Source organism: Elephas maximus, chromosome 16 (assembly GCF_024166365.1).
Source record: "Elephas maximus indicus isolate mEleMax1 chromosome 16, mEleMax1 primary haplotype, whole genome shotgun sequence".
Lineage (NCBI taxonomy): Eukaryota > Metazoa > Chordata > Mammalia > Proboscidea > Elephantidae > Elephas > Elephas maximus.
Window position 1 is genome coordinate 53,828,195 of NC_064834.1, and position 18,970 is coordinate 53,847,164.

The 18,970-nt window shown below is 39.2% G+C and overlaps 1 protein-coding gene across 9 annotated transcripts in view; it reads left to right on the plus strand.

The window, feature by feature from the left end:
- GBF1 (golgi brefeldin A resistant guanine nucleotide exchange factor 1) overlaps positions 1-18,970 on the plus strand; it is a 133,742-nt gene that overhangs the window by 4,440 nt on the left and 110,332 nt on the right. For 8 of the 9 annotated variants that reach the window (XM_049855275.1, XM_049855267.1, XM_049855271.1 and 5 more), the window contains exons 2-3: positions 8,372-8,477; positions 9,624-9,690. In XM_049855275.1, the coding sequence (XP_049711232.1) occupies positions 8,382-8,477; positions 9,624-9,690 (163 nt within the window). In that variant the 5' untranslated portion in view covers positions 8,372-8,381. Of the gene's footprint in view, positions 1-2,350; positions 2,572-8,371; positions 8,478-9,623; positions 9,691-18,970 lie in introns of those variants that run through there. The other variant, XM_049855268.1, reaches the window with a different exon arrangement.

The window sequence follows — 18,970 nt, forward strand, 5'->3', positions numbered from 1 at the left end:
ACCAAAGGGTTGGCGGTTTGAATCTGCCAGGCGCTCCTTGGAAACTCTATGGGGCAGTTCTACTCTGTCCTACAGGGTCACTATGAGTCAAAATCGACTCGACGGCACTGGGTTTGGTTTTGGTTTTTTATGTACAAAGTGTTAAGGGGTAACAAAAAAGGGTTACTAATACCCTCTGGGGGTTGGGGGACTGGGTTAGCTAGGGAAGAGTTCACAGAGCAGGCATTATAGTAAGAGCTAACATTTTTTTAGGTTTTAATATGCTAGGCACTATGCTACATGCTTTACAGGTTTTTTATTTAGGCTTCACAACAAACCTAAGAGGAGATGTTATTATCTCCATTTTACAATGCAGAACTATAAACTGAGGCTCAGAGAGGCTTAGAAACTTGGGTAAGATCACATAGGTAGTAAGAGTCAGGACTGGAGCCTAGGTCTATCCTGACTCTGAAGCATGTTCCTATAACCACTGTCCTATTCTTACTCCCTTATTGACTTTTATGTAGAATGAGTAAGAGTTCACCAGATGCATAAGGGATGGGTAAGGAAAGGGAATAGCATGTGCAAAGGCAAAGAGGCAGCAAAGGTGATAACTTTAAAAAGAAGAACTTTTTTTAAAATTGTACTTTAGATGAAGATTTATTGAACAAACTAACTTTTAATTAAACAGTTAGTACACATACATACTGCTTTATGATATTGGTTAGCAACCCCATGACATGTCAACACTCTACCTTCTTGACCTTGGGCTCCCTATTACTAGCTTTCTTGTCCCCTCCTGCCTTCTAGTCCTTGCCCCTGGGCTGGTCCCTTTAGTCTCGTTTTGTTTTATAGGCCTGTCTGATCTTTGGATGAAGGGTGAACCTCAGGAGTGACTTCATTACTGAGCTGAGAGGGTGTCGGGGCCATACTCTTGGGGTTTCTCCGGTCTCTGTCAGGCCAGTAAGTCTGGCCTTTTTTTGTGAGTAAGAATTTTGTTCTACATTTTTTCTCCAGCTCTGTCCGGGACCCTCAGCTGTGATCCCTGTCAGAGCAGTCAGTGGTGTGGTAGCTGGACACTATCTAGTTGTTCTAGACTCAGACTGGTGGAGGCCATGGTAGTTGTGGTCCATTAGTCCCTTGGAGTAATCTTTCCCTTTTATCTTTAGTTTTCTTCATTCTCCCTTGCTCCCGAAGTGGAGTATCTTAGATGGCCAATCACAGGCTTTTAAGACCTCAGGCGCTACTCACCGAAGTGGAATGTAGAACATTTTCATTATAAACTGTGTTATGCCAGTTGAGCTAGATGTTCCCTGAGACCTTGGTCCCCACAGCCCTCAGCCCAGCAATTCGGTCCCTCAGGGAGTTTGAATGTGTCTATGGATCTTCCATGATCTTGGCTTGTATGAGTTGTGCTGGGTTCCCTAGTATTGTGTACTCTTAAACTTCACCAAAGTTGCCACTTATCTATTGTCTATTTAGCGTTTTTCCATCCACACCACTCCCCTCCCTCATAACCATCAAAGATTGTTAAAAGGAAGAAACTTTTGACACTCTATTTTATACATTCAGAAAATATATATTGCATATATTGGGCACCTGTGTCCCACACCTAGCTTGAAAAACAGAATATCACCAAAACTGAAGCCACAAGTGTACTTTCTTTTTCTGTTAGTGCTCCCTTCCCTCCCCCCTACCCCATAATCACATTCTCAATTTTTTAATGAGTTTCTTGGGTGTAGTCCTAGAAGTGGAGTTGCTGGGTTGTAGGATATACAGTTCAACTTTGCAAGATAATGCCAAATTGTTAACCAAACTATCTTTTTAGATACTCATCAGCTACTTCGTCTCCATTTTTACTAACTCTTAGTATTGTCAGATTTTTAAATTTTTTGGGGGAGGTGTAAAATAGTATCTCATTATAAGCTTATTTTGTAATTTTCCTTATTATTAATGAAAAAAAAAAAGCTAACCATATTTTCATGTATTTTTTTTTTCTCTTCTGTGAAATGCCTAGTTATGTCTCTTGCCAGTTTGTTGTTGTTGTTATTCTATGTCTACTTCTTATAGATTTTTAGCAGTTACTTTATATTCTGGATATTGCTCCTTTATTAGTTATATGTGTTAGAAATATTTTCTTTGAGTTTGTGACTTATTTTTCTCTCTTTTCTATGATGTCCTTTGAACAAATATCTTTAATTTTAATGTGGTTCAATTTACCAATCTTTCTCTTTTATGGTTTTTACTTTTTGTTTCCTGTTTAAGTTCTTCTTCCCTATTCTGAGGTTATAAAAAATATTCTCAAATATCCTAAAAGTTTTCCAGTTTTGATTTTTGCATTTAATTTATTCGAAATAGATTTTTTGGTATTCCATGGAGTAAGGATCCAATTTTTGTTTTTCTTTCTCCTGCTTTTGTTTGATCTAGAAGAAGTTGCCAGTTTATATAGTGATTCACTCTCTTTGGATCCTGTTGGGGCCCACAGAGCACCAAGGGAATGCTGTAGACTCACCATCAAACAGACAGTGCTTACAAAGAATGTACATTGATCGAAGTCTTTGGGCCAGCTTGTCTGGCTAGGGATGTTAGTTGGTATGTATTTGATTGTTTCTTTTCATGTTACTTCTGATAGAAGATAGACCTTAAGTTTTCTTTTACCATATTTATCTGAGGCCTCTGCAGGCCTTTTGTGATCTGTGACAAGGGGTTGTAGGCTGTTGGCTGCCAAGCAACAAGTGGTTCATCAGAGCTTCCCATTCGAAGCTCAATGGCAGATTCTGTTGGGAGATTCCCTGGGCGAAGAGACTTATGCTCAGAAACCTGGAGGGAGATGAGGCAACTCTGCATAGTCCTTGAAAATAATTCCTCTTCATTCCTTGAATGTTTTCTTTTTTATTAAGAAAATAACCTTAAGACAGTGATTTATTGCTTAGATCTTTGCTGTTTTAGAAAGTTGTTAGCTTTTGATGCCTAATGAATTTTGATGATATGTTGGATTGATTACTTCAGTTAGAATTCCAGTTCAAAATTTATCTCCTCCAGGATGCCTTCCAAATGGTACTCAGATCCTATTAGATCTCGGTCCCAGTGGCACTTTTGTTTGCAATTTGTAGTGTAGTTTTTGTTTTAACTTATTGCTAAGTTGCTTTCTGTATGGGTGTGTTTTTTTCTCATTCTCTGAGTTCTTTGAAAAAAAAAATTAAATATTCTTACTTTAGAGTTTTCCCTTACAGGCCCCCAAGATATTTTTTTTAGAATGATGAGTAGTCATTAATTCCTTAACTATATATTGAAGACCCACCATAGTATGTCTCAATTTGCTTTTTTAGCTTTACCTCTCCTTATTTCCCTAGGTGAACTTAATTTGCTCCAACCAGTCTGGAATAATCATGATCCCCTAAATACGTACTGAATTTTCCCACCTCCAAGCTTGTACTCTATGTGTTGTTGACAATTTGACATTCTCTTCTTGTAGTTTTGACTTTTGAATCCTGTCTTTCAGTTGTTTTGGGGGCCCTCTGCCAGAAGTAATTTTCTCTGCTTCACTCCTGTAAGTCTGTGTACCACTCATGTATTGGAGATATTTATGAGTTTATGTGCATACGTATGTGTTTTATCTCATCTAATTGATTAAAAAATTCCTGTGGGTGAATAGGTACAATTCTGTATGACTCTGCCCTGCATTTTGCTTCTTGTTGTTAGTTGCTGTTGAGTAGGCTCCGACTCATGGCAGCCTTATGTATAACAGAATGAAACGTTGCCTGATCCTGTGCCATCTTCATGATCGTTGGTATGTTTGAGTCCATTGTTGTAGCTATTGTTCAGTGCCTTCCAACATAGGGGGCTCATCTTCCAGCACTATATCAAACATTCTACTTCTTTTTTGTTTTGTTTTGTACTTTAGATGAGGATTTACAGAGCAAATTAGTTTCTCATTACACAGTTAATAAACATATTGTTTTGTGACATTGGTTGCCAACGCCACAACATGTCAACGCTCTCCCCTTCTTGACCCTGGGTTACCCATTTCCAGCTTTCCTGTCCCTTCCTGCTTTCTTGTCCTTGCCCCTGGGCTGGTGTGCCCATTTAGTTTTGTTTTGTTTTATGGGGCTGTCTAATCTTTGGCTGAAGGGTGAACCTCAGGATTGAACCTCAGGAGTTAAAAGGCATCCAAGGACCATACTCTCAGGGTTTCTCCAGTCTCTGTCAGACCTGTAAGTCTGGCCTTTTTTTGTGAGTTAGAATTTTGTTCTATATTTTTCTTCAGCTCTGTCCAGGACCCTCAATTGTGATCCCTGTCAGAGTAGTCAGTGGTGGTAGCTGGTGGTGGTAGTTGTGCTAGACTCAGTCTGGTGGAGGCTGTGGTAGTTGTGGTCCATTAGTCCTTTGTACTCATCTTTCCCTTGTGTCTTTGGTTTTCTTCATTTTCCCTTGCTGTAGATGGGGTGAGACCAGTGGAGTATCTTAGATGATTGCTCACAGTATCTGACATTATTCTGTTGTGATCCGTAAGGTTTTCATTGGCTAATTTTTGGAAGCCAGGCCTTTCTAGTATATCTTAGTCTGGAAGCTCCCCTGAAACCTGTCCACCATGGGTGGCCCTACTGTGTTTGAAATACCCGTGGCATAGCTTCCAGCATAACAGCAACATGCATGTCACCACACGACAACAAACTGACAGAAGGGTGATATGCATTTTGCTTAGTATGTGCTAAGCAATGTCTGATTGACTGAGTAAAGTAAATGTTAGCTTTGATTACTGCTCTTAATCATTTATACATGGACTACAAACATAGTAATGCAACTACTATTTTTGTTTTTAACATTTTATTGTGTTTTAGGTGAAAATTTACACAGCAAATTAGTTTCCCATTCAACAATTCATACACAAATTGTTCCGTGACATTGGTTGCTACCCCAGCAGTGTGTCAGCATTCTCGCGGTTTCCACCTTGCCTTCCCTGTTTCCATCCCTCCAGTTTCCCTGCCCCGCCTTGCCTTCTTATCTTTGCATTTGGGCAAACGTTACCCATATGGTTTCATATAGTAGTTGATTGTTTTAAGGAGCACATTCCTTGCGGGTGTTATTGTTTATTTTATAGGCCAATCTATTATTTGACTGAAAGGTGACCTCTGGGAGTGGCTTTGGTTCCAGGTTAAAAGAGTATCTTAGGGTGATAGTCTCGGGGGTTCCTCCAGCCTCTAACCAGCCCAAAATTTACAAATATGAGTTTTGTTCTACATTCTTCTCCCATTCTAACTGGGACATTCTCTTGGGTTGCTGGTCAGAGCAGTCAGTATTGGTAGCTGGGCACCATCTAGTTCTTCTGGTTTCAAGCTAGAGGAGGCTGTGGTTCATTTGGGTGTAGTGACTTTTCTAAAGAGCTTATTCATTTTAAAAAAAATCAATTAACTGAAATTTAAAAATAGGTAACAGATGCGTGTGACACAAAATTCAAAAGGTACAAAGTATATACAGAGAAAAGTCCTCCACTCAGCCCTGTTCCACATCACCCAGTTCCTTTTCCCAGAAGCAACCTCTGTTAGTAGTTTCTGATTTGCTTTGGAAAGAAATCTTTCCAGAGATCTAGTGCATAGTCATCTTGCCTAAATAGTTTAAGGAAAAAGAAATATTAGGAGAGATTTGATCTTTCCTGAGATTTTAAAATCATTTTTGAGTTTACATTTCTTTTATTGCTTGCTTCTCCTCAAAAGAGAACATCATTGTAGATATGTTGTGCTTCTAGAGCATTTGGAAAGCAGATTGTCTTTGAGACTAGCCTAGTCATTTCTTCAAATTGTCATTAAAATATGTGTTGTCTTATATTGAATTCTCTTGTGCATTGGGGGAATTTTGGGCCTGGACAAAATTTGTATCAGTGCTTTTTTCTTTTTGTCTTAGTGGTTTTCATACTTCTCACTTTCTGGGGGCTCTGTCTTGTACAGACTATACAAATGGAGCTACTTGCAGGGTATGTTTTTCTCTGTGTTTCTGGCTATGTCTCTGTTTTCTTTTAGACCCTACTAAACTGTGTAAATGCCTCAAGGGCAGAAGCTATATCTTTTCTTTTTAAATCATTATTAATTATATTGGTAGTACAGCAATTCATTCTCCTTGTAAAAAAATTAAAATGTTACAGATAAGGCTAAAGTATCCTCTGACTACACCCTGATTTCACAGTACCTTTTCTAGAGAGAACTGTGGTTATGAGTTTTGGGTACATCTCTCCAGACCTTTTACTCTGTATGAACATATGTACCTGTATAAAATATATTAACTACACTTATCCACATAGATGACTCATAAACATAATGTTGCAGGAGAAAAGGGCAAATTGCAGAAGAATATATACAATATGATACCAATTGTATAAAGTATAAAAGCAAACAAAATAATACTATATATTGTTTAAAGATACATATCAATGATGTAAAAGTATAAAGCAACATAAGGGTTTAATAATCATCGGATTTAGAATTGTGGGACCTATGGATGAAAGAGAGGAGGATATGATTAGGGAGGACACACAGAAGCTTCAGTTGTTCTGTTCTTAATCTGGGTACTGACTGTTAAATTATCTTTTATATCTTACTGTGTGTTAAATATTACATATTATAAAAATAAAAATCTAGTATTTTGTGTAGGATGGGTTGATTGGTTTTACATAATTGTAACATACAGTACATATTATTCTACAATTTTGTTTCCACCCCACAATATATCTGAGAACTCTTTCCACATTTTATTTGCTTTGTATCCTCAGCACTCTGCAAAATGCCTTATGCATATCAGTTACCAGTTGCCGTGGGGTCGATTTCGACTCATGGCAACCCCATGTGTTGTAGGGTAGAACCACGCTCCATAGGTTTCTCAAGGCTGTGACCTTCTGGAAGCAGATTGGTGAGGTCTTTCTTCCGAGGCATCTCTGGGTGAGTTTGAATTGCCAGGCTTTTGGTTAGTAGTTGAACACTTAACCAGTCACCACCCAGGACTCCTTTCATGCATAGTAGGTGCTTAGTAAGTAAATTTTTCTGGAATTCCTTCCTCTCTTAACCTGATAGCTTTATGGTTTAAATTTTCTTGATGGGATAAAGTCCTGGCTCTCCTAGAAGTCTCTAGAAGTTCAGGGTAGTTCCAGAAACAATTCAAAAAGTGTCAATCCAGAAAATTTCTCAAAGGTACCCCAACAATCTCTAGCAAGAATGTCTAATTCTTCAAAGTCAAGCGTTTGTCTATGTCCCCCCTTTTTTCGCCTTTCTACTCTCTTTAATTTTCTCTTTCTTGGGGATTATTTCTAGATAATGGAAAGTAATAAAGTCGGTTTTACATGCTCCCAGGGTTTTCTCTATACTGAGAAGAAATTGCCTTTTTTTTTTTTTTCACATGGGGAGAGAATTAAGTATTTTTTCGAAGTACCCTTCTAGGCAGCAAAGAGGGTCCTGTGGTGGTTCAACTGGGAGCACTTAAAATACTAAAAGAGTATTTCAACTGCACTTCAGAGGTTTGTATAGAAGCTTTGAAAAGAGCCTACCTTTTAGTCTGCTTACTAGGGATTCTCTGCTATAAGCAAGTGAACATGAGAGTTGAGAACTTTTCCAAAGTTGTATCACTGTCACTGTCCAGTTTTCTGGAGCTGACGTGGCAGAATAGGTGCAGTCTATAAATTGACGTTGTAACTGTGCTTCCAAGCCAAAGCAATTCTAAAAGGATTCATTCTTTTCTTTTAACTCAAGTCTTCTTTATTACTTCATTGAGTAGATAAAAAATAAACACAGAAGGAAAATCTGTAATACTGTCCTTATCAAACTAGGATCACAGAGGTATCTGCATACCTAAAAGCCTCACAGGAGAGATTTTAGGGACACCTGACTTGGAAGAATTTGACATTCTTGCTAGAAATTGTTGGGGTACCTTTGAGAAATTTTCTGGATTGCTGCTTTTTGAATTGTTTCTTGAACTACCCTTCCAGGAGACCCAGGTAGTTGGATTCTGAATGTAATAAGGACTTTATCCCATTTCAGTATTACAGGTGGAAAATCTTAGTACTGAAAAGTTAAATCATAATTCTACCTTATCAGGTACAGATTTGAGTATCGGTATATTCTGGGTGTTACTGTGGTGCTGAACGGGTTTCAGCAGAGCTTCCACACTAAGACAGACTAGGAAAAAAGGCCTGGTGACCTACTTCAGAAAATCAGCTGAGGAAAACCCTATGCATCACAGTGGTCCGATCCACAACCAATTATTGGGGTGATACAGGACCCAGCAGTGTTTTGTTCTGTTGTAACAGGGTCACCATGAGTCAGGGGCCAACTTGATGGCAGCTAACAGCAATAACAATGCTCTGGGTAACCAAATATTAACCAGATTTTTCTCTTAACTGTTTTGATAGGTTTGGCAGGATGGTGGATAAGAATATTTACATTATTCAAGGGGAGATCAACATTGTGGTTGGGGCCATCAAACGAAATGCCCGATGGAGTACCCACACCCCACTGGTAAGTGGGGAATGGGCCAATAACCTGGTAACTGAGTTGTTATAGGGGATCGGAGACATAATTCAAACAGTAACCAAACTCCTAGTAATAAGGAGAATAGTAAGAATTCAGAGTTGTTTTTTGTATCAAGGACCCTTCTGTTTTATTCCAACTAGCATCAGATTCACAGATTGCCTTTTTTTCCTCTGGGACCCAAAAGATGATGCCATTCTATTTTTGTAAACAAATTAAGCTAGTATTTGGGACCTCTTTAATGCCTAAGGAAACCCTGGTGCTATGGCTGCTAACCAAAGGGTCGGCAGTTCGAATCCACCAGGCACTCCTTGGAAACTCTATAGGGCAGTTCTACTCTGTCGTATAGGGTCGCCATGAGTCAGAATTAACTCAACAGCACTGGATTTGGTTTGGTTAATGCCTAAAAATGTCAGAAAAATTCCTTATTCTCTCATTCCCTAGGGCTATAATTAGCCTATCAAATTTATTTAAATTAGTTTAATTATTGATGCATAGCGCATGGCTTGGTAATGGTATATATTTCCATATATCGAGCAGACCATATCTTGCCAATTAGGTAAGTAAAAACTTACCTGTTATAAAGTTGGCTTTCTTTGTTGCCAACTTTGTTTCTTGTGTGATCAAGGATTTATTTATGTACAATTACACAAAACAATTTTTGGCACAATTATAAAAACAAGTTTTGAAATTTCCAACTTGGTGAAAGTACGTATTTGTGTGTTTGGAAAATGATCACGTTTATTTACAAAAATGGATTGTCATAAAAGTGAGAGTGGAGTCAGGAATGTCTTAGAAATGAACATGTGTGATTACATAATGAATGTGAAAAAAGAGAAGAGCTAGAATAATACACGTATAAAGGACCTGATGATCTATGGTAGCTTGAATGCTATGGTCATTGTATAAGTTAGTACTTTAGGCTTCAATATTTTAGGTAAACCCAGAGTATCTCTATCAAATAAGAACATGAGGAACAGAAAAATATAAACCATGGCTAACTTTCTTTTCCTTAGAAGGCAAACTTACTGGATTTTTTGGTTTGATTCAGGGAAAGAGCCCTTGATCTATCCTTTATTTTTTCCTCTTTTGATGCAATAACGACTTTTCTTTTTTAACCTATGTTTTCTGCAGGACGAAGAACGGGATCCTCTGCTGCACAGTTTCAGTCATTTAAAGGAAGTTTTAAACAATATAACAGGTAAGTCCCCACATCTAGGTAGGATTACTTATCCTGACAAAAAATATAAATGCTTGGTTTATTGCAGGCGTCTACAAACTTTTTTTATAAAGGGCCAGGTAATAAATATTTTACACTTTGAGGGTCATATAGTCTTTGTGCAACTACTCAACTCTGCCATCGTAGCTCAAAAGCATAAATAATATGTAAATAAATGGGAAGGGCTATGTTCCAATAAAATTTTCTTTATAGAAACAGGCTGCAAGCCAGATTTAGCCCATGGATGCAGTTTATAACCTCTGGTTTATGCAGTGCTGATTCTTTTCCCTGAGTTCCTAATAGAGGAACACAGTTTAGTCTGGATTCATCGTTTATACAGTCATAAGTTTCCCTCATTGATTGGTAAGTTCTTTTTGGTTATTTATTTTTTTTATTTTAAAAACCTTTTCCTACCTCATGTATGCCATGAGATGGAAGTTGGTAATACAAGTTTATATTACTTTCAACAAAACCCTTCTCTTATGGAAAGTCATTTGTTGCTGTTAGGGCCTTAGTTCTCTCTAATACAGATCTCTTAGCCTTCATGTGTTCCCATCTAGAGCTACCAAAGTTGAGTCTGCTGTCTAATTTTCTTACATCCTTCTGTTAGGAATCCAAATTACCTGCTGCTTAGAACTAATAAAACCATAGTATGCTGAGGAGCCAGTTCTTGTTAGTGGTACTAGGAACATAGCCTGGTATAGCCAAGCTTTCCCCTGAAGTGAGGAGAGAGATGGTAGTGTTTTCCAGGGGCCAACAGCTGTGGCAGATGTTGAAATGGTGTCTGCCAAGGTTGCCCCATTGATCTTGGTTTTTAGCATACCTGCCTGAGAAAATGACAGAGTGGACCCAAAATAGAGCATTTCGTGCCAGATTGGTTCTGACCCCCCACACAGTGCTGGCTCCCAGGAGCAGGTTTATGGGTCAGCTGCCCCTGTGGTCCTGGACTCTGCAATCCATGACCAATTTCTTGTTTCTTTCACTGAAACAAACAGATTTTTCTGATTGGCAGTGTCAGGAGGACTGCTTTCCTGGAAGCCTGTTGATGGTAGGAGGCTGGGAAAAGGTTTTGAGCTTGTAGAGAAAAACTGAAGGGACTGTGTACCAGGCTGTGTGATGGGAATGGTGTACCATTTAGATTGGAGAGGGGATGGCAGGAATTCTAGGACTTCTACCGAGTTTAACTCATGAAACTGACTTGGGCTTTGTCCCTTTTTACAAAGATTTTCTGTTTGCATTTTTCTAAGCCATCTTGGTTGGTAAACATATCACTATTAGAAATGGGTGGTTCATTGGACATCATCAGTAAAGGAAAATGATTTTCTTGTAAACAGGATCTTTTAAGTACATAAGTACTGCTTACTTCTCTAGGGGTATTATTAATCGTTGTGAAGGAAATAAGTCTGTTTGTAGATTGGCTAAATCTATATCAGTATTCTCATAGTTGTATGTCTCTGGACCACACTTGGCATTCAGTATTTGCACGATGACTGAATGCTCGTAGCATTTAGAGTAATAGAATATTCTAATACCAAATCTAAAGAGGGGGTTGCACTTGGAAGATACAGGCTCCCCAAGAACACTGTTTGCATATTGCTGTTTTGGATAAAGCCTTAGCTTACATCGGTGAGAGAGACTTTCCTGCTGCCCTTCACATTTGGTCTTTAAGTCCTCTTGGGAAGTATTCTGAAGTAGTTAAAGCAGATATGTAGTTGCTAGGTACTGGAGGGGTAGAGAGTGACTGCAGATGGGTACGGGTTTCTTTTTGGGGTGATGAAAATGTTCTGGAATTAGTTAATGGTGATGGTTGCCCAACTTTGTGAATGTACTAAAAACCAATGCATTGTACATTTTAACAGTGTGAATTTTATGATATGTGAATTACAGCTTTTTTTTTTTTTTTAGACTGGAATAGTCATGGGATTCCCCAGTTCTCTCTCAGGGCTTGGAGCTATAGAGGGAAGCCTCTGACTGTGGTGTCTACTGTGCTTTGGACCCATTGCCCAGCAAAGGCAGCATGAGGCTCTGTTCAGCCTCCTGGCCCAGTTTGTCCTTTTATGTCTCTCTCATTAACTCATGGAAACACATGGCTTTTATATTTAAATTTATTCAAGCTGTAATCTTTGACATTTGAGTTAGCTTTTAGTACAGTTTTGCATTTATAGTAATATATATTATGTATTTTCTCTATCCCCAAAGAATCCATTTTAATCTTTTCCGGATGCAAATTTCAGGCTGTCTTGTCCCATCTCCCTTCTCTTGCTCTCTTTCCCCTCCCCCCACGGAGTGTGTTTGATCAGGTGTGGCAGGAATATCCACTGTCAAGCTGCGCCCTTTATATTAGTCAATATTATCCTTCTCCCCCCTCCCCGTCTGTCTGCCCCTTTGGGCTTTCCCAGTTGATTTATAATTTTGGAATTCTCATCGGAGTCTGTAATACAGTTTGTTCATTATTTAACCAAAACCTGTTTAATGAGCAGAGAGAGGCAATGTAAATGTTAGGCATGTTGCAGTGATGTACCTTTGTGCTTCTCAAAGCGGGTGGATAGTTAACTCTGTGCTGCCTGCAGGGTTGGGGTACCCTGACCTTAGGGGCAGAGGGGCCACTGCCTCTCCCCTACACCTGACCAAGCCCTACCGCAGGCATAGATGCCAAAGATAAATTTCCTTTTATCCTTCTGGGAAGCTTGTGGGGGCTCTTCCATATTGGAGTTATCTTCAATATTACAGCTAGACCGTGTGCTAAGATCTTTAGCATGGAATAGAAGAATGGGAGAGAAGGTAAAACATCATGATACTTGATGCTGCTTTTGGTTTTAGGTCTGAAGAGAGTAGACAGTTTAGAAGACTGCTTCTAAGCCAACACGGTCTGTAGTCTTTTTTCTCTTCATTTCCAGACTAGACAAGTTCTTGCAGGCCTTAGTACCCTCCACCTAACACAACCTTATGGAAAAAGCTCTAGCCAGTTGTGATTTGTGGTGTTTGGCCATGGTCATTTGCCTCCAGATTTAGGCTGCCTTTGTCGTTTGTCTTTAGACTTAGATCATTACAAAGAGATTCTTTTCCATGGGACTCATTCCCTCAGCATTTGGAGTTGGAAAACTGGAGGCTTTTTGGTTTAAAGCAGGAAGAGAGAAACAGTCTAAAAGTATCACAACTAAGATCTTCCCTTGTGGGATCACTTCTTAATGACTTTAAAGCCTTCAGGGTCAGGTGTGAGGAAGACTTTTTACTGTTATGTGTGTGTATGTGTGTTGGGGGGCAGGACGGAAAGGGCAAGGGGCTGTGGGGGGTTGCTTTTGGAGATTTAATTTCAGGCCTTTTTTAGTTCTAAGGACCTATGAGAATTGAGGTGTTCAGCCTAAGACTAAGGTGGTCTTGAGGCCTGGAATAAGTTCCTGTATTAACTATGAAACTGTTCTCTCTTCTTGGATCATTTCTTTCTGAGATTCCCCGATATTTGGATTCTTCTGGGCCTGGCTTATTGAGTTGCTTCTAATCAACATTTATTGAATATCTGCTATGTACCAGGCACTTTGCTTAGGTACTTAGGCATTGGATTTATAGTAATAAACAAACAGTCAAACTTCCTACCCTCATAGCCGCTGGTATTGCAAGACTAGTGGCTCTAGCTGACCACAAAGTTAAGCTTTGTGGCCTCTCCTGTATACCATATGGCTCCCTATCAGGCATGGAATGAATGATAGTGAATGAGAGCAATCTGCTACCATCACTTCTTATTTCTACTCTTTCCCTTGCGTAACACACAAACATGCCAAAGAAATGAACAAAAACGATAGCTTATACATTTGCTTATTTGGCTTTCTCTTATAGAGATATTCGGGCCTGAGTTTAGGTATTCCCGAAGACATTGATGGTTATTCTGAAGGATAGGATCTTTTTTTTTTTTTTTTACTGAGCTTACTCACACAGCAAAATATGATATGCTTGAGCACAAGAGGGAGAAGCAGGTGCTTAAAGAAAGTGGATGTGTCAGAAGTTTTTTTTAAATATAGTTTATCCTGGACAAACACACCTATAGGGTACTGTCTGTCTCAAGCTCTGTGAATTCAGAGTCTGAGCTAGGTTTGAGTCTGTCTTACCTCCAGAGGTTTGCAGAGCACATTTAAACAGAGTCTGGAAGCCAAGCTGGGAGGAACTGTGACATAACACCTGTCTGGCCTAGGCCTCTTAGAAATAGCCTTCTAGGTAGAAGTGAAACTATTCTGAGGGTGCCTCATGTCTCACATTTAATCTGTTTCCTTTGGAACATGGGGATGTAGGGAGAAAAATATTTTAGTAGTCACTGTGAGGAAAAAGATTGAGCAAGAGTACATTATTTGAAATAAAAATGTGCTAGAGTCATCATCTCTGATATGGAATGAATATATACCTTCATTTTTTCCACAGTGGCCTGTAGTCTGGTGACTAGTAGAGCAGGCAGTATATCATTATTAATTAGCATGAAAAAGAAGTTGATGAATCATTAGCTTTGCCCCACTTGGAATTAAGCTTGTAAATTGTTCAAGCCTGAATAAGCAGAGACTAAAAGAACCAGAGGTGTCCCTGGGTGATATAAGCAGTTAATGCTCTCAGCTGCTAACAGAAAGTTGCCTTGAAAGAAAGGCCTGGAAGCCTACTTCCAGAAAATCGGTCATTGAAAACGCTATGAGCTCAGTTCTACTGTGACACACATGGGGTCACCATGAGTTGGAATTGACTTTTCAGCAACTGATTAAAAAAAGAACCAGATATGATAAAAATTGGCAGACCAATTTCATGTAATGGGCCAAGTGTTGGAAGAGGCAAGGGTGGGCAAACTTATGTAAGTATCTATTTCTTATGCCCTTTATGACTTTCTTGTTCTGTGATAAAATATAAGACTATATTAGTTTGGAGATTGTTGAGCAACATGTTAGGATATAACTCAGATTTGAGCTGTATTGTCTTTGGCACCTTAGAGTCTTGGTAGATTGGATGGCCCCAGACCTGTGGGCATTTCAGCACAGTTAGAAAAAATAAAGGTACTATGATTCTTTTTTTCCTCAGGTAATATTCATATCAATAAGGTACCTTTAAAGAGGCCTGTGTATTGATGACTTGACTTTGTCATTTCTAATTGCTGGGACCTTCCCCAATTAATCTCTGAATCCCCTTCACTTGGCATTTTTAAACCAAGAAGTTCTTCTAACCGTTTGTGTTTGAGGTTAGAAAATGAAGACTCTTTGAGAAGAAGCAGTTCTGCATATTCTTTATTCTCATAGGTTCAGCTTTCCCTTTTTTTTTCTACCTAATATCCAAACACACTTTGCCATCAGAATTAGTCTGCTAGCTGGTAGGAGGGCATATTTTCCACTACGCATATCTGAAAAAGGGTTGTAAAAAAGAGGAAACGGCATTCATAATAGCTTAGCTCTCAAAAGCGGAGGCAAAGAAACCTAGTTTCTTTCTGGCAGAGGTTAGGGGACAGTGTGACAGTGTGGTCTTGTGGTGGGTGTCACAGTTGCTGGTATGACTCTCATTGGCATTGTTCTTCCTAGCACAGCCACCTCTTGAGGTCTGAAACTCCCCTGGGTATGTGCCCAAAACTTGCCCTGACAGCAGTCAGATGAGTAAAAAGAGGGACGGCCAGCTGCTGCTTTGTTTTTAACAAGCAGGCAGGCAGAGTCCCTTTCTTCTTTTCCACCCACTGAAACTCAGGGCAAGTGCCAAGAAGGTTTCAAAAAAGCCAAATGTTTGAAATTCAACATGCAGTTTTGATTAGGAGAGATGTGAAGAGTTTGTCTCAGCCTTGCTCCCCTCTAGCCACCTCTCTATGCTCATATATGTTTAATGTGTCACCCCAATTTCTGAAGTGCTTTTGGATATGTTTTTGGAAAGGGTGAGTGCATTTCTCTTTTCTCTCCTGGCAACCATTAGATGACAGAGCTGTGTATAGAGCAAAATGGAGATTAGATTATTTCAGCTCAGATCACCTTATTAAGAAAGCGTGGTAGATGGAGAGCAATGGCTACCTTAGGCTCTCAGTTTTGCTTCAGGAAAACAGGAGATGAGGTGCCCCTCATCAGTTTTGAGGACTTTGCTCCTTTTTTTGTTCTTTGGAGATCCTGAAGGACTTAGATGGACAAGCACTCCTGGCTGCCTGTTGGCGGCTTTTCATTGCATGCCTTTTCTGTAACACCAGCCTTCTGTTACCACTGTTACCACTGTAGGTTGAGCTGTGAAGAGCTGCCACATGTGCACAGATCACAACTGACCTTTCCTTGTTCCACGCTTATTGAGCAATTATTTGCCCACTTGTGGAACTCACATTATTGCCTTGGGTATCTGGCCCTGTGTGAAGTGGAAGCATCCAGGAAGTGGCCTGATAGACTGTACATCAGAGGGCAATAAATTGGCATTTGATTTGGTGGAAAGGCAGGGCCAGATGTAGTGTGGGAGCAACGGCTTTTCTGCAGTCAACTATGCAGCTTGCATCCAGGTGTCCTGGAAAGCAGCTTGGGAACTAGAGGTTAAGTGTAGTTGAGGACATTAATTGGGGAAGAATAGGACCAAAAGAACTTCAATGTTATCTGTGATGGGACCTGGATTTGGAAAAATCCTCTACAAGTGGAAGAACAAAAGACATTTCCCTGACTCTGATAGGAGCTTTCCTACTGATTATTCTTCCTTTTCAAGTAAAATGAGTTATTAATTGGCAAGAAATATAAAAACTTGGGAGACTAATGTCAAGGGGTTACAGAAAAAGAAAGCCTCATTCCATATGAGCTTTTTTTTTTTCCCTGAAAAGGTTTTCTTTTCTTTTTTTTAATTTATCGTACTTTAGATGAAGGTTTGCAGAGCAAACTAGTTTCTCATTAAACAATTAGTACGCACATTGTTTTATGACATTGGTTAACAATCCCATGACATGTCGACACTCTCCCTTCTCGACCTTGGGTTCCCTGTTACCAGCTTTCCTGTCCCCTCCTGCCTTCTAGTCCTTGCCACTGGGCTGTTGTGCCCCTTTAGTCTTGTTTTGTTTTATGGGCCTGTCTAATCTTTGGCTGAAGGGTGAACCTCACGAGTGACTTCATTACTGAGTTAAAAGGGTGTCCGGGGACCATACTCTCGGAGTTTCTCCAGTCTCTGTCAGGCCAGTAAGTCAGTTCTTTTTTTGTGAGTTAGAATTTTGTTCTACATTTTTCCCCAGCCCTGCCTGGGACCCTGTATTATGATCCCTGTCAGAGCAGTCAGTGGTGGTAGCCAGGCACCATCTAGGTATACTGGACTCAGTCTGTTGGAGGTCCATTAGTCCTTTGGACTAATCTTTCCCTTGTATTTTTAGTTTCCTTCATTCTTCCTTGCTCCCAAAGGGGTGTATCTTAGATGGCAGCTCACCGGCTTTTAAAACCCCAGATACTACTCACCAAAATAGAATGTAGAACATTCCATATGAGCTTTTTAATGAAGGTTCATTCTTCTCTTTGGGCAAAAAATAGGTTTAAGAAAAAAGCTGGCACCAAATTGATCATAAAGTGGGAGCTGAGATGGTAATACGATTGCCCTGCTGTGGGTTAGAGTGGTATTATTCAGACTACACGTTGCATTCCATTAGTGGATTGTGATAGCGTTTTAATGTGTTGTGCAGCATTTTTCCCCCAGTTTTTTATTATGAATAATTTCAAACATACTGAAAATTGAAAGAGTACTATAGTGACCGTCCATATCCCTCACTTAGAGTCAAAATTATTAACATTTAGCCGTTTTTACTTTATCCATATATATGTGTATTATTTTTTCATGAGCCGTTTGAAAATAAGCTGCAGACATTCTGACTTTTCACCCCTAAATACTTCAACATGCATCCTAAATATTAGGACATTCTTCTACATAATCATAGTATCAAATCACGCTTAAGAAACTTAACAATAATTTGCCAATTATCAACTAATACCAGTCTGTATTAAAAATTTCCTATTTGTTTCCAAAATGCTTTTTGTAGCTGGTTTTACAAACCAAAATCCAAGCAAAATTCACATTTTATTAGGTAATTCTGTCTCTTTAGACATTTTAAAAATCTAATACAGTTTTTTACCCTCCCCTGCCTTTTTTTGACTTTTTGAAGAGACAAGCCATGTTTGTTTAGAATGTTCTACATTCTGTGTTTGTCTAAGTCCTTGTGGTAGTATTTAACTTGTTCCTCTATCTTATATATTGTGTATATACTAGCAATTAGAATTAAACAGTTGATTAGATTTGGGTTAAACATTTTTGGGAAGAGTACTTCGTAGGCAGTACTGTGTATTTCATATTACATCACCACAGGAGACACATACATACTGTCAGGTTGGCTCACTGTTGGTGATGCTAGTGTGATTACTTGGTTCTGGTGGTACTGCCGTGTCTTTTCATTGTAAAGATACATTTATTTTTCTCTTTGCAATTAGTAAGTAATCTGCACCTTGTGAATATCCTGTTCTCTAAAAATCTTTTCACTTATTGATCATTTACTGATGAATCTTTGCCTGAATCATTTATTTCATTGAGTATTACAGAATGATGACTATCTAAGCCGTCATTCTTTCTGCATTTATTACCTGGCATTCCCTGTAAAGAGCTGGTTTCCCTCATCAACTGGAGGATGAACCAGTTTCTCCTAAAAAGGCAGGGTAAATGTTTAATTATTTCCCTTTAATTGCCAATTTTCAGAATAAGGAGTTAGTGTTAACAATCACCACTAACAGTGGCAAATGAATTCTTCCCCCTTTTTTTTGATGAACTTATGGATTTTTATTTATTCAATTTTTACAGTTAATTACAGTCATTATTATTTTTGGTGCTGAAATAGTTCCAAGTTTGACCAGTGAGAGCTGCTTCAAACTGATTCCTTTGCTGTTTTGACATGACCCCACTGGTCTTTGAGCGTTTTCCTGCTTTTTGGTATAAGCAACCAACATTGGGGGTCGGGGGGTGGAGAATAGAATTGGAAATGCTAGTGCATCATGCATAATAAGGAAAAGTATTGTTTTGTGAAATTTGTTTAAGTTAGAAATGTGTATATGCTGGGTTGCAGTGTAAAATGTGTTTCTTACTGTGGGTCATGGTCAGAAAAGTTTGAAAATCCTGGCAGAGAGCTTATGATTTACTCCTGTTCCAGCACGGATTGAAGTTTGTCTCTCTGCAGTGTAATTTCTTGGGCAAAGAGTCAAAAAGAGTGCCTCTCCAACCATTTTCTTCGCATTCTGTGAAGGACTCAGCGAGGTGCCTTAACACTTTTGAC